Source organism: Bubalus kerabau, chromosome 1 (assembly GCF_029407905.1).
Source record: "Bubalus kerabau isolate K-KA32 ecotype Philippines breed swamp buffalo chromosome 1, PCC_UOA_SB_1v2, whole genome shotgun sequence".
NCBI classification, from domain to species: Eukaryota; Metazoa; Chordata; class Mammalia; order Artiodactyla; family Bovidae; genus Bubalus; species Bubalus kerabau.
This window is the reverse complement of record NC_073624.1, coordinates 266,075,862-266,097,135: the sequence shown is the minus strand read 5'-3', so window position 1 is coordinate 266,097,135 and position 21,274 is coordinate 266,075,862. Positions and strand designations below refer to the sequence as shown.

Below are 21,274 nucleotides of genomic sequence, written 5' to 3'. Positions count from 1 at the left end.
ACTCCTGATCCCCCCCCTGTGCACTGGGCATCCCTCTCTCTCTCTTTTGCTGCATCCTCCTTATCTTCTCAAGGACTAACTTTTGGTGTCCCTGGCATTTAATCTTCAGACGTGTTTTCTTCTCTAAAGTCACTTTCTTGTTGATCTTCTCAACCACAGGGGTTTTACATGACCCCCAAATTTATATATCTAACCAGACTTTGCTTCAATTCCAGGCTCATATCCAATTACATGCCTATTTCCACTTATGCGCCTTAAACTTACTCAAAAATTGACCTTTTTTTCCTTCTTGTCCTAAATATACTCTTCCAATAATCTCATTTCAACAAATAAAAACTCCATTTTTCCAGCTGTTCAGGCAAAAATTTTGAAGTCATCCTCGACTACTCTCTTAACTCGACATCTAATCCATTAGCAAATTCTACTGGACTAAACTTCACAGTACATTTCAAAACCAAACATGGCTTATCACGCTCACTACTATCACCTTTATCCGTGTCACCATTTCCTTGCTACTGGTCTATTACAACAACCTCCTAACTAGTCACCTTGATTGCACGTGATGTTGAAGGCTGACTTATTCCAAAAATGAATAAACCATACGATGGTACTCCTCTCTTCAGATGGCTTTCATTCCACTGAGCATAAAATCAAGGTCCTTATCAAATCTAATAAGATGATCTACAATGATCTGGCCCCTTATAATCCTTCTCACTTCCTCTACTATTTTCCCTTGCATTTATTCCTCTCCAGACACCCTGGCTCCTTGCTGGTGCTTAAACACGCCAACCAAACTTCATCTCAAGTTGTGTGGGTCCCCAAAACAAGTCCCAGATATGGTAGAAGGACTCACAGGACCAGGACTGAGTACACAGTCATATTCACCACTGTGATTTATATTACTGTGAAAGGACGTGAAGCTAAATCAGCTAAGGGAAATGTCTCATGGGGTGAACAAGTACAAGCTTCTAATAGTCCTCTGCAGGATGCGCTTAATTCTCCAAGCGACCACTTGTGACAACACGTATGAAATCCTGGCTATCGGGGGAGTTCCTCAGGGACTCAGTACCCATGATTTTTACTGGGGGCCAGTCATGCAAGTATCTTCTGCCTAGCAAGGACCAAAATTCCAGACTCCCAGAAGGAAAGCAGATATTTACCATAAACCACACTGTTCGCAGTGTGGGCACAGTGAGTCATTCTTAGCAGGGAATGGTGAGAACTCTCCCCAAATCCAATCTGCCAGGAATTAGCCAAGGTCAAGCCTCACAATAATGCCTTTCGAAGGACAGCAGTCTCAGGCCTACTACGCTACCGATGTCTGCACACAAGCCCTGTGCACTGGTTACACCCTCTGCCTGGGACATTTTCCCCCTAGAAGTCCACACGGCTCGTTCCCTCACATCCTCCAGATGGTATTCAAATATCACCTTATCAGTGGTCTTCCCCAGCCATCGTATACAAAGCAGCCTTTCCCTTGTCATTCTCATTTTCCTTACTGTGCTTCATTTTCATATTCACACTAACCACCAACACAGTATCTTTCATTCATTTGTATTATGTATGTCCCTATCTCTGAGCCCAGAAATGGAAGCTCCATGGTACAAGCGACATAGTCTGCCTTCTTTCCTGATCTATTCCCGGCACCTAGGAAAACACCAGGTACATGGTTGGTGCTTCTATAATTTGATAAATGACTGAATTATCATAAGGCAACATGCATCAGAATTAGGCTTAAAGATTATGAAGATCAAATAGAGTATGTCTGCCAAACACATGACTTACTGTCAAACACTGACACTTCTTCTTATACACAATTATCCAGTGAACTATTTTTCTCAATTCTGTGGATGGGACATTTGCCAGATTCCCAATTCTGAAATAGTACTTACCATACTGACAGGCATAAGGTATGTTATGGAAGCAACATGCTCAGAAGACACTGAATTCTAGGTTTGGAGGATGGGGGTCAGAGACAGAAAGAGCTCTATAACAAGATATCCTGAAATAACTGTTCTGTGTAAGAAAAGAATTGCAAGTTGTAAAATTTTCTTTATTGGTAGCACCAGTATGGGCTTTAAAAATCACAACCCATAGCAGTAGCTCTAATTGGAATATATTCATATAGCTAACTGTACTCCTGATTTCCTCATTTTATAACAGTACTACCATTCTCCCTGCCAGTCAGGCTTGAACCTGGAAAACATTTCTGCCTCCTTCTTCACCTGCTTTGACCTATCACTAAGTCCTTTAAACATTTCCCTCTGCCCAGGGGTTTTTTCACACCCATCAGTTTCCTTCCACTATCACTACCACTCCTAATTTTAAACTTTTACCATTTCATGCTTCAACTTCAGCAGCAATTTCCTGATTTTAGGTCTCTCTCCATTTAAATCTATTTTGTAAACTGAAGCAAGTTAATTTTCCTAGTCACTTGAATCTCAAAGCCATTCCTCTATTTAAAAATCTTTTAAAGCTTCCCACTGATTATAGAAAAAGTCCAGATTCCTGATGGCATTCAGGACCTTCTACAACTGAGATCCAACCTACCTTTCTCATCTTTCCCTACCCTACATGTGGCTTCCACTGCAAACATTTACCCCCTAAACAAAAATTCCCTGCCCTGACTCTTTTTTGCAGACCTCATCATGCCACTCTTGCCCTATTCTATTGTTCCCATTGCTCTTTACCTATATGTTTTTCCTATTATTTAGTTTCCATGTTCTTCCAAGAAATTTCTCTCCATGATCCCAGGCAAAAATACTCTGTACCATTCCCTTAGCACACATTCTTTCTTACTGCTTCACAAGTACTCTCTACCTAAATTCTGCGTTTCTTGATGACATGAACTGTAACTCATATGCTTTGTATATCTTCTTCTCTGTTCAGGATGGGAATTCAATTGATTGATCTTAATCTGGTAACCAGACTAAGGAGGCAAGTAAGCTATAAAATTCAGCCCTCCTTCCCTACACAAATGTGATACCCGCCTCTCCTATTCTCTGACTTCCGATGATCCTAATCAGGTCTTTAAATTTCTGTTTTTGCTTTACTTCCATACCTGGAGTCTACGTTTCTAATTCTACAAGAGAATCTTTGATTCGTAAAAAATCTCCTTTTGTTTACCTGTTTTGGCAGTTCTGACTTTGGAACACACTTCAGTCCTGAATAACACAGCCAAAGGCTTAGAGCCTCCCCTGGACATATTCTACCTGTAGATCTGGACAGTGATCCAACTTTAAAAGATACATTACTATAAGATCTGGTTAACTAGCCAGAATACTAGTTAGAGAACTTAAGAGACAGAGAAAGAAAGAAAAACCTAGATCAAGTTAAGATCCAGATTTAAGTAGAAGCAAACATCTTAAAAATTTAACGGGAAAATTGAAAATAATATTGTGTAATCTTTAAAATAATCTAAATCAGGCAGCTTGCTTACGTATGAAATTAATTTGTAACCCACTCCAGGTACTTTTTGTGCATGGCAATACCTTAAAATAGGAAAGAGAATCAAACATTTCTTCAATCTGTTCTGAAGACTCAACAGATGATGATGATATTGGATGGGATGAATTCAACGAATCTTTTTTCATGGTTTTAAATCGAGCATCTAAGAAATCTTCATACTACAAAAAATGAAACAGAATAAAGAAACTATGAACAGTATTAAAGACAGAGGCAAGTTTAGTAATTATTGATAGGAATTAGACTAATTACTGTTTAAGGTCATTATAAAAAAAAAATCAACTAGCTTCGCTAAACTTTAGAAATAATCTGAAGATATAGGAAGAGTGTGACATTTATGCGTATTCCTTAAATTTGAAAATAAAATTACAACTTCCACAAAAATCAGTGTTTCCTAAACAACAGCACAAGGATAAATTAAGAGTTTATTACTAAAGCGACCATATGCTAAATCCAGATGTTCAAATGATTATTTAAAAATGGCTAGTGAATATTTGTAAAATAAAACCTTAAATTAAAAAAAAAAAAGGAACTGCTCCTTAAGTTGATTTCTCATACATAATCCAGCTTTTCTATTGAGATAATATACATTTCCCTCGACTGAGGCTATTCTTAAGTAAAATATAAGTCTTAAACAGAAAGAAATCTGAGAGTTCAACAGATGAGTTCCTCTAGAATATATACTAAAAGCTTTTCAACATTCTGGGCACCACCATGTGGTGAAACTGTATATCTCTTTGTTTAATTAAGAACCATACCCAGATTTACATTACTTTGCTTATTAATATTCTAGCTTAAACTGAGTTCATTTTACCATTTGAAATCTCTGAATAGGCCCTACACAAAAATTTCAAACTGAAAGCTCTGAGAGTACTCGTCTTTTGAAGCAATTTTGCATCATACACTCAAGAAGCTTAATAGAAAGTCACAGAATTCCACAGTAGAAAGGGATCCTTATACTCTTCCATTTACTGCTTATTAATACTGCTGAATTATTTGGCAGTATCTGTCATATCTGACCTGAGCTGTGTGCTGTGCGCTTAGTCGCTCAGTTGTGTCCGACTCATTGCAACCCCATGGACTACAGCCCACCAGGCTCCTTTGTCCATGGGGATTCTCCAGGCAAGAATTCTGGAGTGGGTTGCCATGCCCTCCTCCCATATACGACCTAGTATGTCCAAATCTCTCTAAGGAGAAGAAACATCTCCGGAGAGTCTAAGAACACAGTAACAACATTATCACGCTCTCCGTAAAAGAATGGGGTTCCACGTCTTTGAAACGGGCACAAAATATGGTTTGGACCTAAAAAGAGCAAATTATTTGTCTGTATCAACATGTGTATCACTGTTGTAAGAATGATCACAGTGATAATAGATAGCATTGCCACAAAATGTCTTAATTTCTAATCTATAAGTAGGATAAAAAGTTTTGTTTTGAAAAAAAAAAAAAATGTTTTTCAACTCTATTTAAATTCCTTAAAGCAGAAGGGCCACATCTATGAAACACAGAATTTAGCAAAACAATTTAAAATGTTCATCTTAATGACAAAGTCTAAAGTAATTTCACATAATTTCTGCTTTCTGAAATACATCAGTAACAAAAAGCACAATTTCACTGTCAAATCTCAAGAGGTATAGAGATCAGTAACATGGGTCAGTTTTACTGTATTTTTCTAAAATATTTTCATTGCTCCAAATGCATGGAAAATACATGTCCAGTATGATTGGACTATTTTACTTCCTGGCATTCACAGTAGGCCTAACAAACAGCGTACTTACACTGGAGAGCTCTCCGAATATTTTTTCCAAAGAGAAATACTCCATGAATGTAGCAAAACCTTCATTTAGCCATACATCATTCCACCACTGCATTGTTACCAGATTACCAAACCACTGCGGGGAAAGAACAAACAACTAACCAACTTCACATTCTCAAGAATTTTCTATTAATTGAATTGTCAGATTTATCACCTATAACCAGATTACAACTACTTAAAAGTATACTTACTGTAGTTCAAACAAACTATATTCAACTTTAAGTCTTAGAAATAAATTGTATTTGTAATATAAATTTACTTTAAAAGTAAAACTGCATACATTGAATAAATTCACTTTTAAAGTAAAATTATAAATTTAACATTTTACCTTAAATAAAACAAACAAAGACAACTGGCTTATTTATCAGTTTAACATACATGCTGTATACTAGGTAGACAAAAACTGTTTTTAGTCACCTCATTAAAACATTTCCTCAATAAATTCCTCTACTTTCTAGTGTCAACTTAGTAATAGTATTTTCCATCATGTCTACAATCATCATGACAACCAAAAAATGAACGTCTATATGAGGGATGTTCCTATAGTCAGAGAGCCTGGACTGCATGTTTCTCCTGTCACCACTTTGAGTATTTACATGATTCAAAACAGAATTCAAACAACATTCCCTAAGAAATTTGGCATGCATACAAATAAAATCAGAAAGACTTTTAAATGGCTTTTTTCCATGAAGTAATAAGAAGAAGGAAAAAGAAGATGAGACACCCCTAAAAAAATGCATCTCAAAAATCCCTGAAATAAAGCGTGGTTAATAAAAAGTGTGCAGTTCAGTCACTGTAGCCAAGGGCTCGGCTCAAACCAACAGCAAAATGGTAAGATTATTAGGTGCTGAAACAAAGCACTATGGAGAATCACAAAAGCATATTTTCAAAGATTAATATCTTAAAAACCTCTTTCAGAAGAAGATGACTTCTAAGTCGTAAAGAAGTACAAGGGAAACACTCCTGCCGTGGTGATGGCCGGCCCCAGGAATAGCAGACCTGGAGCAGATCCCCGAAAAAACAGTGTGTCTACACGCGTAACTGTAAGAGTAAATAAGCACTCGCTTCATAAGCCAGCCTGTCACGAAGTCCTCACGAGGCTGGGCGCGCTGTGGACTGTGGCTGAGGTCAATCGGCCAGAGCACACCCCACTCTCGCCTACCTCCTCCCACCGTTGCGACACCCCGACTAACCCACCCTGATGAACACCGCATCGAGGGCACGAGAGGGACCAGGTACTGGGGAAGAAAGAGTGAGGGTCATGCACCCGTATAATTTTCCTTCCTTTTATCTACATTATACCGAGTACCTTCCCACTCCCAAATTAAGAACCCAGTTTTTAGCAGGAGACAAAACGGTAAATCTAGTCCTGACTACTATAGTCCAAGGAGAAGAGGCATGCAACTCAGGGAAACTTTCTTCCCCATCAAGTTATAAAATGTAAGAGAGATAAAGGAAGTCAAAATGCTTGATAAACTGTAAAATCCTATAACAACTGTTAGACAACATTTTTATCCAAAAATTTGTGTTAAAAAAAAAAGCACCATTGTATTATGAAAGAATATAAAGCTGAATTATTATTAGCATCTCAATGTATTCTAAAACTCCAGGACATGAAACAGACCACAGGTGTGAGATATAACAGCCTTGGTTGCCGATACCTGATGGGCCAGCTCGTGAGCGATGATTTTAGTAACCAGCTTTCTATCTGCCACTGAAGAAGTATTAGCATCATACAGAAGTGTCTCTTCTCGGAAGGTGAGCAAACCCCAGTTTTCCATTGCTCCTGCTTCAAAGTCAGGAATAGCCACCAAGTCTGGATATAACAGGAAAGAAGTGGTCAACTCTCCTCCATCTAAGGCACTCCCTAGTTAAATCCAAGTATTTTACCCACTGGTCTATCAGTAAGGTCACTGTATCAGTAAGTTCATTTTACATACTCCTAGGAAAAGGAAATGGCAACCCACTCCAGTGTTCTTGCCTGGAGAATCCCAGGGATGGGGTCGCACAGAGTCGGACACGACTGAAGCGACTTAGCAGCAGATGCAGGGAAAGGAAACTTTCTAGCTCATATGCTCCTTACCTACCTGTCAGCTGAGAAGATCTGATCAACCACCTATAGAGTCACTGTTGCTCTGTCCCTTAGCAAGAGAAGGGAGATCTAATTCCTTCACAGTGAAGAACTTTTCAGAACAAGGAGGACAGAAGGCAGAGCCAACGCTCTTCCAGCTAAAATCAGCACCCTGTTGAATGACACTGAAGTACTCTTCCTTTCCTGAGCTCTCATTACTCCTATTATTATTTGAATTAGGAATTTCTTAGGAAATTGGAATTAGTCCAACTCCAGGTTAAGCCCTAAGCAAATCCCTACTTACACAGCACCTTTGAAACACTTCCATAAACTTCTAAATGCTTTAAGCTACACATTCAGACGTATCTATGGAATCTAAATAATCTTAACAAATACAAACAATTCTTAAAGCAAACAATTAACAGAGTTTCTTGGTTTCCCTTTGAAATAACTTTGGCAAAAGTTCTTTCTGAAAAAATTTGCAACCTAAATCTAAGTTATTATTGTTAATGAAATCGGAGGCATTGTTGAATTCTTACCCAATTTCTTTAGTGGGTATTGAATTTCAAAGTAGCTTTGATAAAAGTCAAGAAGCTTCACAGTTGTTTCCAAGGCATGGTGAACTTGACCAATCTTTTCTGGGACAGCATATATAGAAACCTGAAAGGGAAGAGGTATGATGTAAGGACGGGTACAATTAAAATGGCATGATATCAAGTGGACACTGTCAAGATTAGCATACGTGAGACTACACAGAGGTATGAGAGATTTCTCAGGCCGGAAATTCTTGCTTCTAGTTCTTTTAACCCCTAGAGGACGTAGCAAGTCATTTCTATACATACAACAATGTTCAAAAAAACTTACTGATTCCTTTTTTTAAATTTTTTTAAAATACAAATTTATTTTAATTGGAGGCTAATTACTTTACAATATTGTATTGGTTTTGCCATACTGATTCTTTTTTTTTTAAACTAACATCATATCCAAACTATTTTGCCTCATATAGCAGTTATAAACATCTGCTCTTCCTCCTATTACCCACAGCTGCCCCTCCTTGTCTATGAGCTGCACACTGTGAATTATCCGAAGGGCAAAACTAAATTTTCATCCTTTTAGTACCAACGCAGTGCCTGGCATCGTGCAGGCATTCAATGCAGAGAAGTCAGAGCTTACAAGAGAGTTATTTCTAACATGGACACCTGAGACAGAAACGGCACACTGGCTGAAACTGCCCTGAGCCCACCCACGAGAGAGCAGCACATTCTCCTTCAGTCAGCATGGCACGGCCAGGTTTCCTTTCAGCCTTGGCACTGCTTACTTTTTTTTTTCACGCTGTTGGCTTGTACCCAGCAGAGTGAAAAACTCTCAGTGAGTGGCTCACAGTAACGAACACTGCTGTATTTAAAACGGATGGCCAACAAGGCTGCACTGTAGAGCACAGGGAACTCTGCTCGGCGTGACGTGGCAGCCTGGATGGGAGGGGAGTCTGGGGGGGCAGGGGCACAGCTACATATGCACGGCTGCCCCTCTGCTGTCCACCTGAAACCACCACAGCACTGTGAACCACACGCCAGCACAGAAGAAACACTTCCATTAAAAAAAAAAGGTACACACTTTAAAAAATTAAAAAACAAACAACCAATGAAAAGGATAACAGGATTCATGCCCATGAATCCAGGGCACGTGCTCCAGGGAAGATGCAGCTGCCCACGTTACTAAATTGTTATTCTTTCTTTTCCGATTAAGTGTGTAAGTTACACATTTGGTGTAACTGACTGTACCTGTCTTATCAGTGAGCATCAAAAGGCAAAAGTTGAGTAATTACATTAAGAGTAATAGGTTTTAAAAAGCAGTATTTACTGTTTTCAATTTATTGAAAGAAACAAGTCCTCTGTACTCAAGTCGGTAAAGCAGGATATGGGGAAGACATAGCAGAAGATAAAAACCTCAAAAATAAAGATCTTGGCAGGTGGGAAAAGGAGACCTATGGATTAATTGAGCATTTGGAAAAAATACACTGGTGAACTCGAACCACAAATTAAAATAAAGACTAAAAATAGCCTTTCATTAAAGCACTGAAAAACAGGCAACAATTTCTAAGAGGTCATAATTTCAGCCACTTTATGTGGGGCCTTAGTCTATCGAACATATGCATTAATTACAGAAACATGGAGGTAACATGGCATAAAAATTAAATTTGGCAAAACCAATACAATATTGTAAAGTTTAAAAATAAAGTTAAAAAAGAAAAGAAAAAAAGAAAAAAAAATTAAGGAAAAAAAATTTTAAGTAAACAACAAAACTAAATGTACAAGCTGTGCAGTCAGACTGCCAGGTTCCAATCTCTGCTGGTTGTGTGAACTTGAGGAGGTTTGTTAACCTCAATCTCCTTATCTATTCAAGGGTGATAAAAGTAGCTCCCATCCCCACATTAAATGAACGAATACATATAGAATTTAGGATAGCGGCTGACAGAAAACAAGTGTTCAATACAGAGTAGTTATTATCATTATTATAAATAAGAGTCCCATCAGAAGTGGCATAAAATATGTGTGAGCAGAGCGTTTGTGGCAAAAGCTACAGGAAGAATGAAGTGTTAGGACTAAAGTTAGCTCGTTTAAAATATGTTTCTTTCTTAAGGTAATTAAGAAGAAATTTAATCCCATATTATGTGGCCAAATTTGTACTTCCCCAGCCCAGCACTCAAACATCTGCATCCTTGGTACAGGGCTGTGACCACAGTTTATTGAATTCAGTCACCACCAGCCTAAGGAACACGCACGCTTCCTGCATCATTCCCCCTCTAAAGCGTTAGTGCTCGCGTGTGCGCACACACACACGTCTGAAATAGTCTTTTTAAATCTAACTACCATGATAAATGACTGTACCAAGATCACGTGGAATCTGAGGCCAGTCTTTATTACTTCTGCCTGTTCTTTCCAGGCACACGTATTTTATGGAGTCAATGCAGTCATCTAGAAGATGCTGTCCTAAAAGAAGCACCACCCACATACTCCAGATTCCTCCCAAACATCCTTCTGCCACACACACCATTTGGCTCTCCCATCTCCAGGTGTGAAAGCATCTTTCATCAGAGGAAAAGTAAAGGGAGAAAAAGGGAAGTTCATATGAAACTGAAATCTGACCAAAGGATCCACTTCGTCCCATTTCTGGAATACAGTGACTAGAGGAAAAAGGTAGATTGGTATTTTCTCTTTCCTTCTCTTTCTCTTCCTTTAAAAAATAATGTGCTATGAATCCTCACTAAAGATAGATCATCAGGTCATTATAATTATTATCATGCCTGTTTTAAGAGCAATAGTAGTAGTAGAAATAAACCAAGAGAACAATCTAGTTCGGCAAAGAAGTTTTGTAGAATGCTTGGTAGAATGCATGTGTGCTAAGTCGTGTCTGACTCTTTGTGACCCCATGGACTGAAGCCCACCAGGCTCCTCTGTCCATAGGACTTCCCAGGCAAGAATACTGGAGAAGCTTGCCATTGCCTATTCTAGAGGATCTTCCTGACCCAAGGATCCAACCCACATCTCCTGCATTGGCAGGCAGATTCTTTACCATGGCGCCATCTAGGAGTCCTCCACCCTTGGTAAGAGCACTCTAAATACTGATAAAGGCAAGTCAACCAGTGCTCAGGCTTTAAGACTTACATCTTTCTCTGGTGGGTTCTTTGGTTGTTGTTTTTACTTTTAAGACATTTATGCTTTTTGTGTGTGTATTCAGCTGTCTGTGTCTGCAAGATCAAACTTTCTCTGCAAGATCTCTTGCTAAGACCTAGGAGATTTATAAAAGACACAAAAAATGTCCATAAAGTCTCATCAGCTCTCAGAGAAAAGGGTTAAGACTGAGGAATAACAGATTGTTAGGTTTCACTTACTCTGCTCCTTAATAAGCAAAAACCAAATAAAAGTAGAACCAGAACCAAACCTCACCCTCCCAAAAGAACAATAACATGGCCTGTGAGATTCACAAAGATAGAAAATCGAGAATATTGGAATTTTCCAATACTAAGTTTCCTGAAAAATACCAGCTTTCCTAAACAGACAGCTGAATACACACACAAAAAGCATAAATGTCTTGAAAGTAAACACAACAACCAAAAAGCCCACCAGAATGAAGTCTATCCAGAAAAACTGGTTAGATGAGACTTGGGACTCTGGGAGAATGATATCAATTATGTATAATGTCCTTAGTTGCTGGAAGGCTACTTGAGGAAATGCTGTTAGTGGAGATTTGGAATGAAGTCATGTTTCTGACTGAATAAGATAACTTCACAGGGATAATACTATTGAAGGTTCTGTTTGAATGTTAAAGAGACATAGTGTCTACATCTGACTAACCGCCAATGGATTCTGATTCTACAAATGAGACTGGTCTGTGGTAAAAACAAAATCAGGCAATGGCAAAAACAAAACAAAAACCTCAAGGCAAACTGATAAACCTCAAGGCAGTGTATTTCAAAACTGGGCTGGAATTTTCTAGGTAATTCTGGCATTCCTGAAGGCAGACAGAGAGTTAAGGAACACTGAAGAATAGAGAGAACTGATAAAACAATTTTCTCTTTCTACAGGTCTTTGACAACATCATAGTCTTTAGCACTGAAATTTCGCAATTTCAGCTATTTGGACACCCTTTCACAATTTCAGCTATTTGGTGAGACTGACTGACATTTGTCAATAAAGCTCTACTGCCCTATTCCAGAATCCTGTGAAATAGGCCTAATGTCAAATATTCCAAAACAGAACACAGCCTAGAGATTACAGCATTTTACTGGGACAAAAATCCTTTATTAGACTCTTAGTCCGAATTTCTAATCACCATACCTACAGAAATTATTGATGTCATTTGGTGTAAGAAGCAGCACATTGTGGTAGCCAGTAAATCCTACCATTTATTCGAGGAGATTCCCCTCTGGCTCAGCGATAAAGAACCTGCCTGCAATGCAGGAGCTTCAGGAGACATGGGTTTGATCCCAGGGTCAGAAAGATCCCCTTGAGAAGGAAATGACTACCCACTCCAGCACTCGTGCCTGGAAAATCCCATGGACAGAGGAGCCTAGCAGGCCACAGTCCGTGGGGTCGCAAAGAGTCGGACCCGACTGAAGTGACTTGGCATGCACACACGCATTCGCTATGTAATCTTAGGTCCATCACTCATCCTCTCTGGGACACTGTTTCCTCATCAGCAATATGAGGCTAATGCCTTCCCCTCATTTGGTTTATAAAATAAAAAGGTGTTTATAAATAAAAGCTAAAAACAACTTCTAGCACACAGTATAATTCTGCACATGCGAGATTCTTCCCCATTTCCTAATAAAACCAGAAAGTTAAGAAGACTGTTGATTATTTGTATAACATTAATTTCTTCAAACCACATTTACTTCTGGGTAGCATTAAAAATTATAAAGATTATTTGTGTTTACACACAGACAGAAGAGTTTATAATATTTTTGCATATAGAAAAAAAGAGAGGGGTGCTTCCTCTGTGCATTACTATCTGCCAGGAACTGGAGATTTTATAGGAATTAAAATTTTTTCATCCTTGCGAGGGCAGGCTAATATAGACAATAAGGTATTAGAGTTGTGGAAGGTGAGGTTTAGAGAACTGCAGAGCAGTCTGCCCAAGGGCATACAGCTAGAAAGCTGTATAGAGAGATCTGAGCTCAGGCAGATGCCAGGTTCCATGTTTAACCAAGTTGCTTCCAAATATATGTAAATAAAAAGCAAAAAAGTCACCTATACTACTCTCTCTCTCTCTTTCCAGCTGACCCTTGAACAAATAGTGGGGTGAGGGGTAACAACCCTCCAGGTAGTTGAAAATCTGAGTATAACTTACAGTCTTCTGCAGCTAAGGTTCAAACTGTGGGTCGTGCAGTACTATAGTATCTACTATTGAAAAAACCCCACAATAAGTGGACTTGGGCAGTTCAAACCCATGTTGTTCAAGATTCAACTGCTGTAGACAATATATACATACACACATACATACATATGTGTATATATAGGTACATGGGGCTTCCCAGGTGGTGCTAGTGGTAAGGAACCCACCTGCCAATGCAGGAGACATAAGAGATGTGGGTTTGATCCCTACGTTGGGAAGATCCCCTGGAGGAGGGCATGGCAACTCCAGTATTCTTGCCTGGAGAATCCCATGGAAAGAGGAGCCTGGTGAGCTACAGTCTAAATTGTCGCAAAGAGTTGGACATGACTGAAGCAACTTAAGCACACACGCACATATAGCTGTATATACATATATATATATACACACACATGGTATCTATCTGAGCAACGAATAATTCAGCCTGGCTAGATGAAAGAATTCCACTGGAGCAGTTGGAAATATAACTGAATTTATAAGAGGGCCTTGAATATCACAAAATGATGAGTTTGAATGTAATTCTACAGGCAGTAACATAACTGCCATTTATTTATTGTGATGAGAAGACTTAAGATGAACTCTTCTGGCAACTTTCAAATATGTATACAGGTATGGTTAACTACAGCCACCATCCTGTGCCTTAGATCCCCAGCACTTATTCACCTTATAACTGGAAGTTTGGGCCTTTTGACCAGCATTTCCCCATCTCCCCCAGCTCTCAGGCCTTGGCAACCACCAGTCTACTGCTTCCATGAGTTCAGTTTTAGATTCCACACATAAATGAGGTCCTACAGTCTTTATGTCTGACTTATCTCACTTTGCATAATGCCCTCAAGGTCCATCCATGTTGTCCCAAAGGGCAAAATTTCCTTCCCTGTCATGGCTGAACAACATTCCATCATATGTATTATAAATATATACTCATCTTTATCCATCCATGCACAGACACTTAGACTGGTATTATTGTGAATAATAGTATTATTGTTAGTAATGCTGCAACAAACAAGCAAGTGCAGACATCTCTTTAAGATCCTGTTTTGATATATATCCTGAGGATTGCTGTATCATATGGTGGTACTGTTTTTTAATTTTTAGAGGAACACACATATTGTTTTCCTTAGTGGCCGCACCAATTTACATTCCCATAAACACTGCACAAGGATTCCGTTTCCTCTACATCCTTATCATCTTGTTACTTGTCATCTGGTTTTTATTATTTTAATTGGAGGCTAATTACTTTACAATATTGTGGTGGCTTTTGCCATACATTGACCTGACTCAGCCACAGGTGTACACGTGTTCCCCATCCTGAACCCCTATCCCACCTCCCTCCCCATCCCATCCCTCAGGGTCATCCCAGTGCACCAGCCCTCAGCACCCTGTCTCATGCATTGAACCTGGACTGGCGATCTGTTTCACATATGATAATATACATGTTTCAATGCTATTCTCTCAAATAATCCCACCTCGCCTTGTCCCGCAGAGCCCAAAAGACTGTTCTTTATATCTGTGTCTCTTTTGCTGTCTCGCATACAGGGTCATCATTACCATCTTTCTAAATTCCATATATATGCATTAATATACTGTATTGGTATTTTTCTTTCTGATTTACTTCACTCTGTACAATAGGCTCCAATTTCATCCACCTCATTAGAACTGATTCAAAAGCATTCTTTTTAATAGCCAAGTAACATTCCATTGTGTATATGGGCCACATCTTTCTTATCCATTCATCTGCCAATGGACATCTAAGGTGCTTCCATGTCCTAGCTATTATAAACAGTACTGCAACGAACATTGGGGTATACATGTCTCTTTCAATTCTGGTTTCCTTGGTGTGTACGCCCAGCAGTGGGACTGCTGGGTCATATGGCAGTTCCGTTTCCAGTTTTTTGAGGAATCTCCACACTGTTCTCTATAGTGACTGTACTAGTTTGCATTCCCACCAACAGTGTAAGAGGGTTCCCTTTTCTCCACACCCTCTCCAGCATTTATTGCTTGTAGACTTTTTGATAGCAGCCATTCTGACCAGCCGGAGAAGGCGATGGCACCCCACTCCAGTACTCTTGCCTGGAAAATCCCATGGATGGAGAGCCTGATGGGCTGCAGTCCATGGGGTCACAAAGAGTCGGACACGACTGGGTGACTTCACTTTCACTTTTCACTTTCATGTATTGGAGCAGGAAATGGCAACCCACTCCAGTGTTCTTGCCTGGAGAATCCCAGGGACGGGGGAGCCTGGTGGGCTGCTGTCTATGGGGTCGCAGGGAGTCGGACACGACTGAAGCGACTTAGCAGCAGCAGCAGCATTCTGACCAGCGTGACATGGTACCTCATTGTGGTGTTGATTTGCATTTCTCTGACAATGAGTGATGCTGAGCATTTTTTCATGTGTTGGTTAGCCATCTGTATGTCTTCTTTGGAGCAATGTCTGTCATCTGTTTTTGATGGCAGTCATTCTTGCAGGTGTGAGGTGGTACCTCACTGAGGTTTTGATTTGCATTTTCCCTCCTATTAGTGATGCTGAGCACCTTTTCAGACATCTGTTGGTCATCTGTATATCTTCTTTGGAAAACTCTGCTCATTTTTTAACCAGATCATTTGTATTATTTCCACTGAGTTCTATGAGTTCTTTATATACTTTGAATATTAATCCCCACCTGATATATTGAAAGTGTTGAAAGTGAAAGTTGCTCAGTCGTGTCCGACTCTTTGCGACCCCACAGACTATACAGTCCATGGAATTCTCCAGGCCAGAATACTGGAGTGGGTAGCTGTTCCCTTCTTCAGGGGATCTTCCAAACCCAGAGGTTGAACCCAGGTCTCCCGCATTGCAGGCGGATTCTTTACCACCTGAGCCACCAGGGAAGCTCAAGAATACTGGAGTGGGTAGCCTATCCCTTCTCTAGGGGATCTTCTCCACCCAGGAACAGAACTGGGGTCTCCTGCATCGCACAGATTCTTTACCAGCTGAGCTACCAGGGAAACCCTATCAGATATATGCTATCTGATATTTTCCTCCAATCCACGGGTTGCCTTTTTATTTTGCTGTTTCTTTTGTAGTGAAGAAGCTTTTCAGTTTAAGATATTCCCACTTGTTGATTCTGGCTTTTGTTGAATGTGCTCTGGTATCATATACAAAAAAAATTATTGCCAAGACCCATGTCATGGAGCTTTTTCTCTATGTTTTCTTCTAGGACTTTCACACTTTCAGACCTACAGTTAAGTCTTTAATTCATTTCCAGTTAATTTTTGTGGGTGGTGAGAGACAAGGATCCACTTTCATTTTTCTGGATGTGATGATCCATTTTTCCCAGCACTATTTATTGAGGAGACTACCATTTACCCTGTGAGTACTTCTGACTCTCTTGTCTAATATTAGTTGACCATATTTGCAGGAGTTTACTTTTGGCTTCTTGATTCTGTTCCATTGGTCTGTGTGTCTAATTTTATGCCAGTATCATACTCTTTTGAATACCATGCATGAGATTTTGGTTACTTTATTTTTGTAACCATTTTGAAATCAGAAAGTGTGATACCTTCAACTTTGTTCTTTTTTCTCAAAATTCCTCTAGCTATTTGAGGTCTCTGTGGTTCCATAAAACTTTAGGATTTCTTCCTATTTCTGTGAAAAATTACATTGGAATTCTATTGCATTGAATCTATAGATTTTTAAAAAAAAATCATTTAGTAGAATTCACCAGAGAAACTGATTCGATCCTGGCCTTTTCTTTGTTGGGATGTTTTTGATTGTTAATTGAATCTGTCTTTACATTATTCATGTTTTTTTTTTTTTTAATGTCTTCATGATTTAGTCTTGGCAGACTGTATATTCCTAGGAATGTGTCCATTTTTCCTAGATTATCCAATTTCTTAGCCTATAATTATTCATGGTAGGTTCTTATGATCCATTGTATTTCTGTATCAAGTGGAATGTCTCCTTTTCATTTCTGATTTTGAGGCTTGTTTTTATTAGTTAGTTGAGCTAAAAGTTTGTCAATTTCATTTCTTTCTAAAATCCAACTCTCAGTTTTATCTTTTCTCCTTTTCTTCAGGTATCTATTTCATTTATCTGCTCTGATCTTTGTTTATTTCCTTCCTTCTGCTAACTTTGGGCTTAGATTGTTATTCTTTTTTCTAGTTTCTTAAGGTGCAAAGTTAGGTTGTTTGAGATTTTTCTTTTTACTTGGTGTAGGCATTTATCAATCTAAATTTCCCTTTTAGAACTGCTTTCGATACATGCCATATAATAAATATACCACTACATTACACTATTAGAGCATTCTGAGTTTTACTATGTAATTACCTTTACCAGTGTGTTCTACATTTTCATGTTTTCATGTTACTAAGTAGTGTCCATTCAATTCAGCTGCAAGCACTCCTTTCAGCAGTTCTTGTAAGGCAGGTCTAGTGGTAAGGGGTTCTCTCTGCCTTTTTTCCATATGGAAAAGTCTTTCTCACTTCATCATTTCTGAAGTGTAACTTTGCTGGACAGAGTATTTTTGGTTGGCAGTTTCTTTTTTCCTTCCCTTTCCTTTTTCAGAGGTTTTTGGTATGCTACAAGCTTCATTGACTTAGATATCCAAATTTCTCCTCAGATGTGGTAAATTTTCAGCAATTTTTTTTTTATGTAACTTTCTGCCCACTGCTTGTTATGTTCTCCTTCTGAAACCCCAATAATTCACAAATTGTTTCTTCTGATGGTGTCCCACAGATCATGCAGGCTTTCGTCACTCTTTTTCCTTTGTTCTGACCAGATAATATAAAACTCCCTGTCTTCTAACTCACAAATTCTTTTTCTTGCTTGATCCATTCTGCTGTTGATGCTCTCTCTGTATTGCAATTATCATTTCATTCATTGTATTTTTCAGACTGAGAATTTTTTTTTTTAATGATTTCAATGTCTTTGTTAAACTTCTCATTTTGTTCATGTATTATTTCTTGATTTAATCGAATTGCCTTTTTCTATTTTCTGGTAGTTCATAGTTTCCCTGGAACAGCTAATCTGAAGCCTTCATTGAGTAAATGGCAGATTTCCACGTCTTTGGTACTGGTTACTGGAAGATGACTGTGACCCTTTGGTGGTACGGTGTTTCCTTAAATCGTTGCATTAGTGTTTTCACATCTGAAACAGCAGTCACCTTCTCTGGTCTTTACTGATTGTTCTCTCCAATGCATCTAAACTTGTATGCTTTGCTCCAAAAGTGTACTAGAACTTTTCTGCTAGAAATGTGGACTTCCACAAAGTCTCTATTATCCACGCATAATTGTCTAAGACTGTTTTACAGAGCTCCCAGAACACAGCCAAAGGGACCACAGTAATTGTGTGGGTCACAACAGGGTCCACAGCCAGGACTGAGGTCTGTATGCTGAGACCTAATGCACGAGAGGGCAAGGCTCCTCTCAGGTTCTTAGGAATAGAGTGCTGGACCCCACATCTTCCACAAGGGCATTTCTGTCCATTGATAGATGCCAAATTGTTGTTCCTGGGGCGGGGGAGCAGACAGGGATGAAAGAGGGACATCTTATCAAGCCATTATGTGTGTGCATGTCACTCAAATGTCCGATTCTTTGCAATCCCATAGACTGTAATGTGCCAGGCTTTTCTGTCCATGGAATCCTCCAGGTAAGAGTCCTGGAGTGGGTAGCCACTCCCTTCTCCAGGAGACCCTCCTGACCCAGGGATCAAACCCAGGTCTTCCACATTGCAGGCAATTCTTTACTACCTGAGTCACCAGGAAAGTCCCTATCCAGCCACAATGCTGCCACTTATTTTAAATCTAAATAGTCACATAAAACTAGTGACCACCATACTGTACAGCTCAGTTCTAGAGGCTTTATTGCCTTTACATATTGCCTTACTGAAATTCTCTTAACTAAGTAAAATTCAAAGGAACTTAAAAATCACTGATTTTTTTAGGTATCCAAATAGTAAATAACCACTAAGTAAAAGTAACAGTTCTGGCATAAAATGTCAGAGTGGTGAATCAAAAGCTTGTGTTTCTTCACAAAGCAGCTGCCAGATATCATGAAAGGATTCCTCTCCACCTCTTATAAACAGGTTTCTAAGACAACTGCCATGACATACGTACCAGGGTTCCGTTTACGTCCTGACTCAGATTCTTCATCTCGCCCACAATGAAAGCAACCAGGTAAGTGCTCATCTTCACGCTCTCAAAAAACTCATCCTGAACAAGTCCGTCTTCCAGCACAACTGATGACTTCTACAAGCAAAGCGGAAAACGACAGTTCTGTAACTATGGGGATACGTGGGGGTGACATATAAACTGGGCAACTGAAAACTCTAATAGGAAATACGTAGTGAAGATGCAGGCCTATTTTAATCTCTCAGCACAAGTTTCTAAACAGTACAGATCTCAGCCTCAGCCTGCTCTACCTTCCTTCATCTTGAGGACTTATTGAGTGCAGTAAAATCCTTAAGATGCTCTTAGTTTCAAACCATGGCTTTAAATAAATGTAAGTTAGAGAAGTGACAGTGGCTCTGTGTCTCCCCTTTAAAACACCACCGAAGACAAAAAGCCTTCCTCGTGATCTGAGAATACGCCATTCTACTGCTGCAAAAATCATACATTCACACGAGGAGGAGCTACAGCTGGTTAATCCCTCCAAATGACCTGAAATGGCTTCATAAAGGACTGTGCTGATGACCACAAGAAGGCTACAGGATCAAAGGTGAGAAGTCACTACAGAAGTCTGCAGTAGACACAAGATGAGGGAACGTGTGCAACCTTGCAGGATTTGCCAGCCATGAATTTAAAATGTTTTAGGTTCCTAGGCAAGTAAGCACTCCATCTCTCTTAAAGAAAGATTAAGGTGAAGAGTTAAGGTGAGGAGCAGAGCTGCTGAAGTGACGTCCTTGTTGAAGGACAGACCATGTCCTCTTCTGGACTCAAGGGCTGACTCTACAATCAGTTAGATGTTGCTGCTCCTCCCCACCCCCCGCCCCCAGCCACAGGGGTTCTGAGAAGCTTCTATCCAGCTGCATACAGCTCTCAGGTGTCCCAAGTGTTAGCTGCTCAGTCAAGCATACTGGAGTGGGTTGCCGTTTCCTTCTCCAGTGCAGGAAAGTGAAAAGTGAAAGTGAAGTCGCTCAGTCATGTCCGACTCTTTGCGACCCCATGGACTGTAGCCCACCAGGCTTCTCTGTCCACGGGATTTTTCCAGGCAAGAATACTGCAGTGGGTTGCCATTCCCTTCTCTAGGGGATCCTCCCGACCCAGGGATTGAACCCAGGTCTCCAGCATTGCAGGCAGATTACCATCTGAGCCACCAGGTAACAAAAGGACCCTCTGAGTTCTGTTCAGTGTAAAAATAATTCTGCCTGGTTTCATTCCCACTACCTCCCATGTGGAGCTCACAGCCAAGAAAGACATCCACGTTCTTATTGTTAAACCTCCATGTCACAATATCAACTTTTTCAATAACTAGTAAAACATCAAGGTCAATCGTGATTCAACACTTATCAAATAACACAGTTTAGAACAGCAAATTCACATGTCTCCAAAAATATCACTGTCTCGTTAGTAGTAGTTCATAGCATTAATATTTACAGAACTTCAGCACATAGCACACACTTCACATCTCCTGCCCATGCATTCCACATCCAGTCTTTCTCCTTCCGCAAGTGCTTCTCAGGCTGACTTCACAACTGACTCCAATACATATTTTACCTTTATTACAGCATTTTAAGAAAGAATAAGAAAGTATATCATTTTAATCATTCTCAGTGGTATGGCAAAGAAGAATCCAAGTATTCATAACAAAGAAAGAGACCCACTCAAAAAATTTTACATTCAAGGAACAGAACAGTACCTTAGGCATATTTGATAAAGCAGTGTATTGCTCATCTCTTCTGATCCTGATGACAAATGTGGCTTTAAATGCTGGTTCATCAAAACAAGGAAAAGCAGATCTTGCTGCCAAGGGTTCAAACTGAGTTGCTGCAAAGTACCTAAAATGAATGCAAATCCATCCAACAGTTATTGAGCACCTACTATTCAAGGCACCCA

At 39.6% G+C, this 21,274-nt stretch overlaps 1 protein-coding gene across 5 annotated transcripts in view; it reads right to left on the bottom strand.

The window, feature by feature from the left end:
- LNPEP (leucyl and cystinyl aminopeptidase) overlaps positions 1-21,274 on the bottom strand; it is a 99,935-nt gene that overhangs the window by 29,876 nt on the left and 48,785 nt on the right. For all 5 annotated transcript variants that reach the window (XM_055565319.1, XM_055565329.1, XM_055565331.1 and 2 more), the window contains 6 exons: positions 21,078-21,216; positions 19,337-19,468; positions 7,892-8,012; positions 6,943-7,097; positions 5,244-5,357; positions 3,492-3,626 (listed from right to left, as the gene is read on the bottom strand). In XM_055565319.1, the coding sequence (XP_055421294.1) occupies positions 3,492-3,626; positions 5,244-5,357; positions 6,943-7,097; positions 7,892-8,012; positions 19,337-19,468; positions 21,078-21,216 (796 nt within the window). The remainder of the gene's footprint in view (positions 1-3,491; positions 3,627-5,243; positions 5,358-6,942; positions 7,098-7,891; positions 8,013-19,336; positions 19,469-21,077; positions 21,217-21,274) is intronic.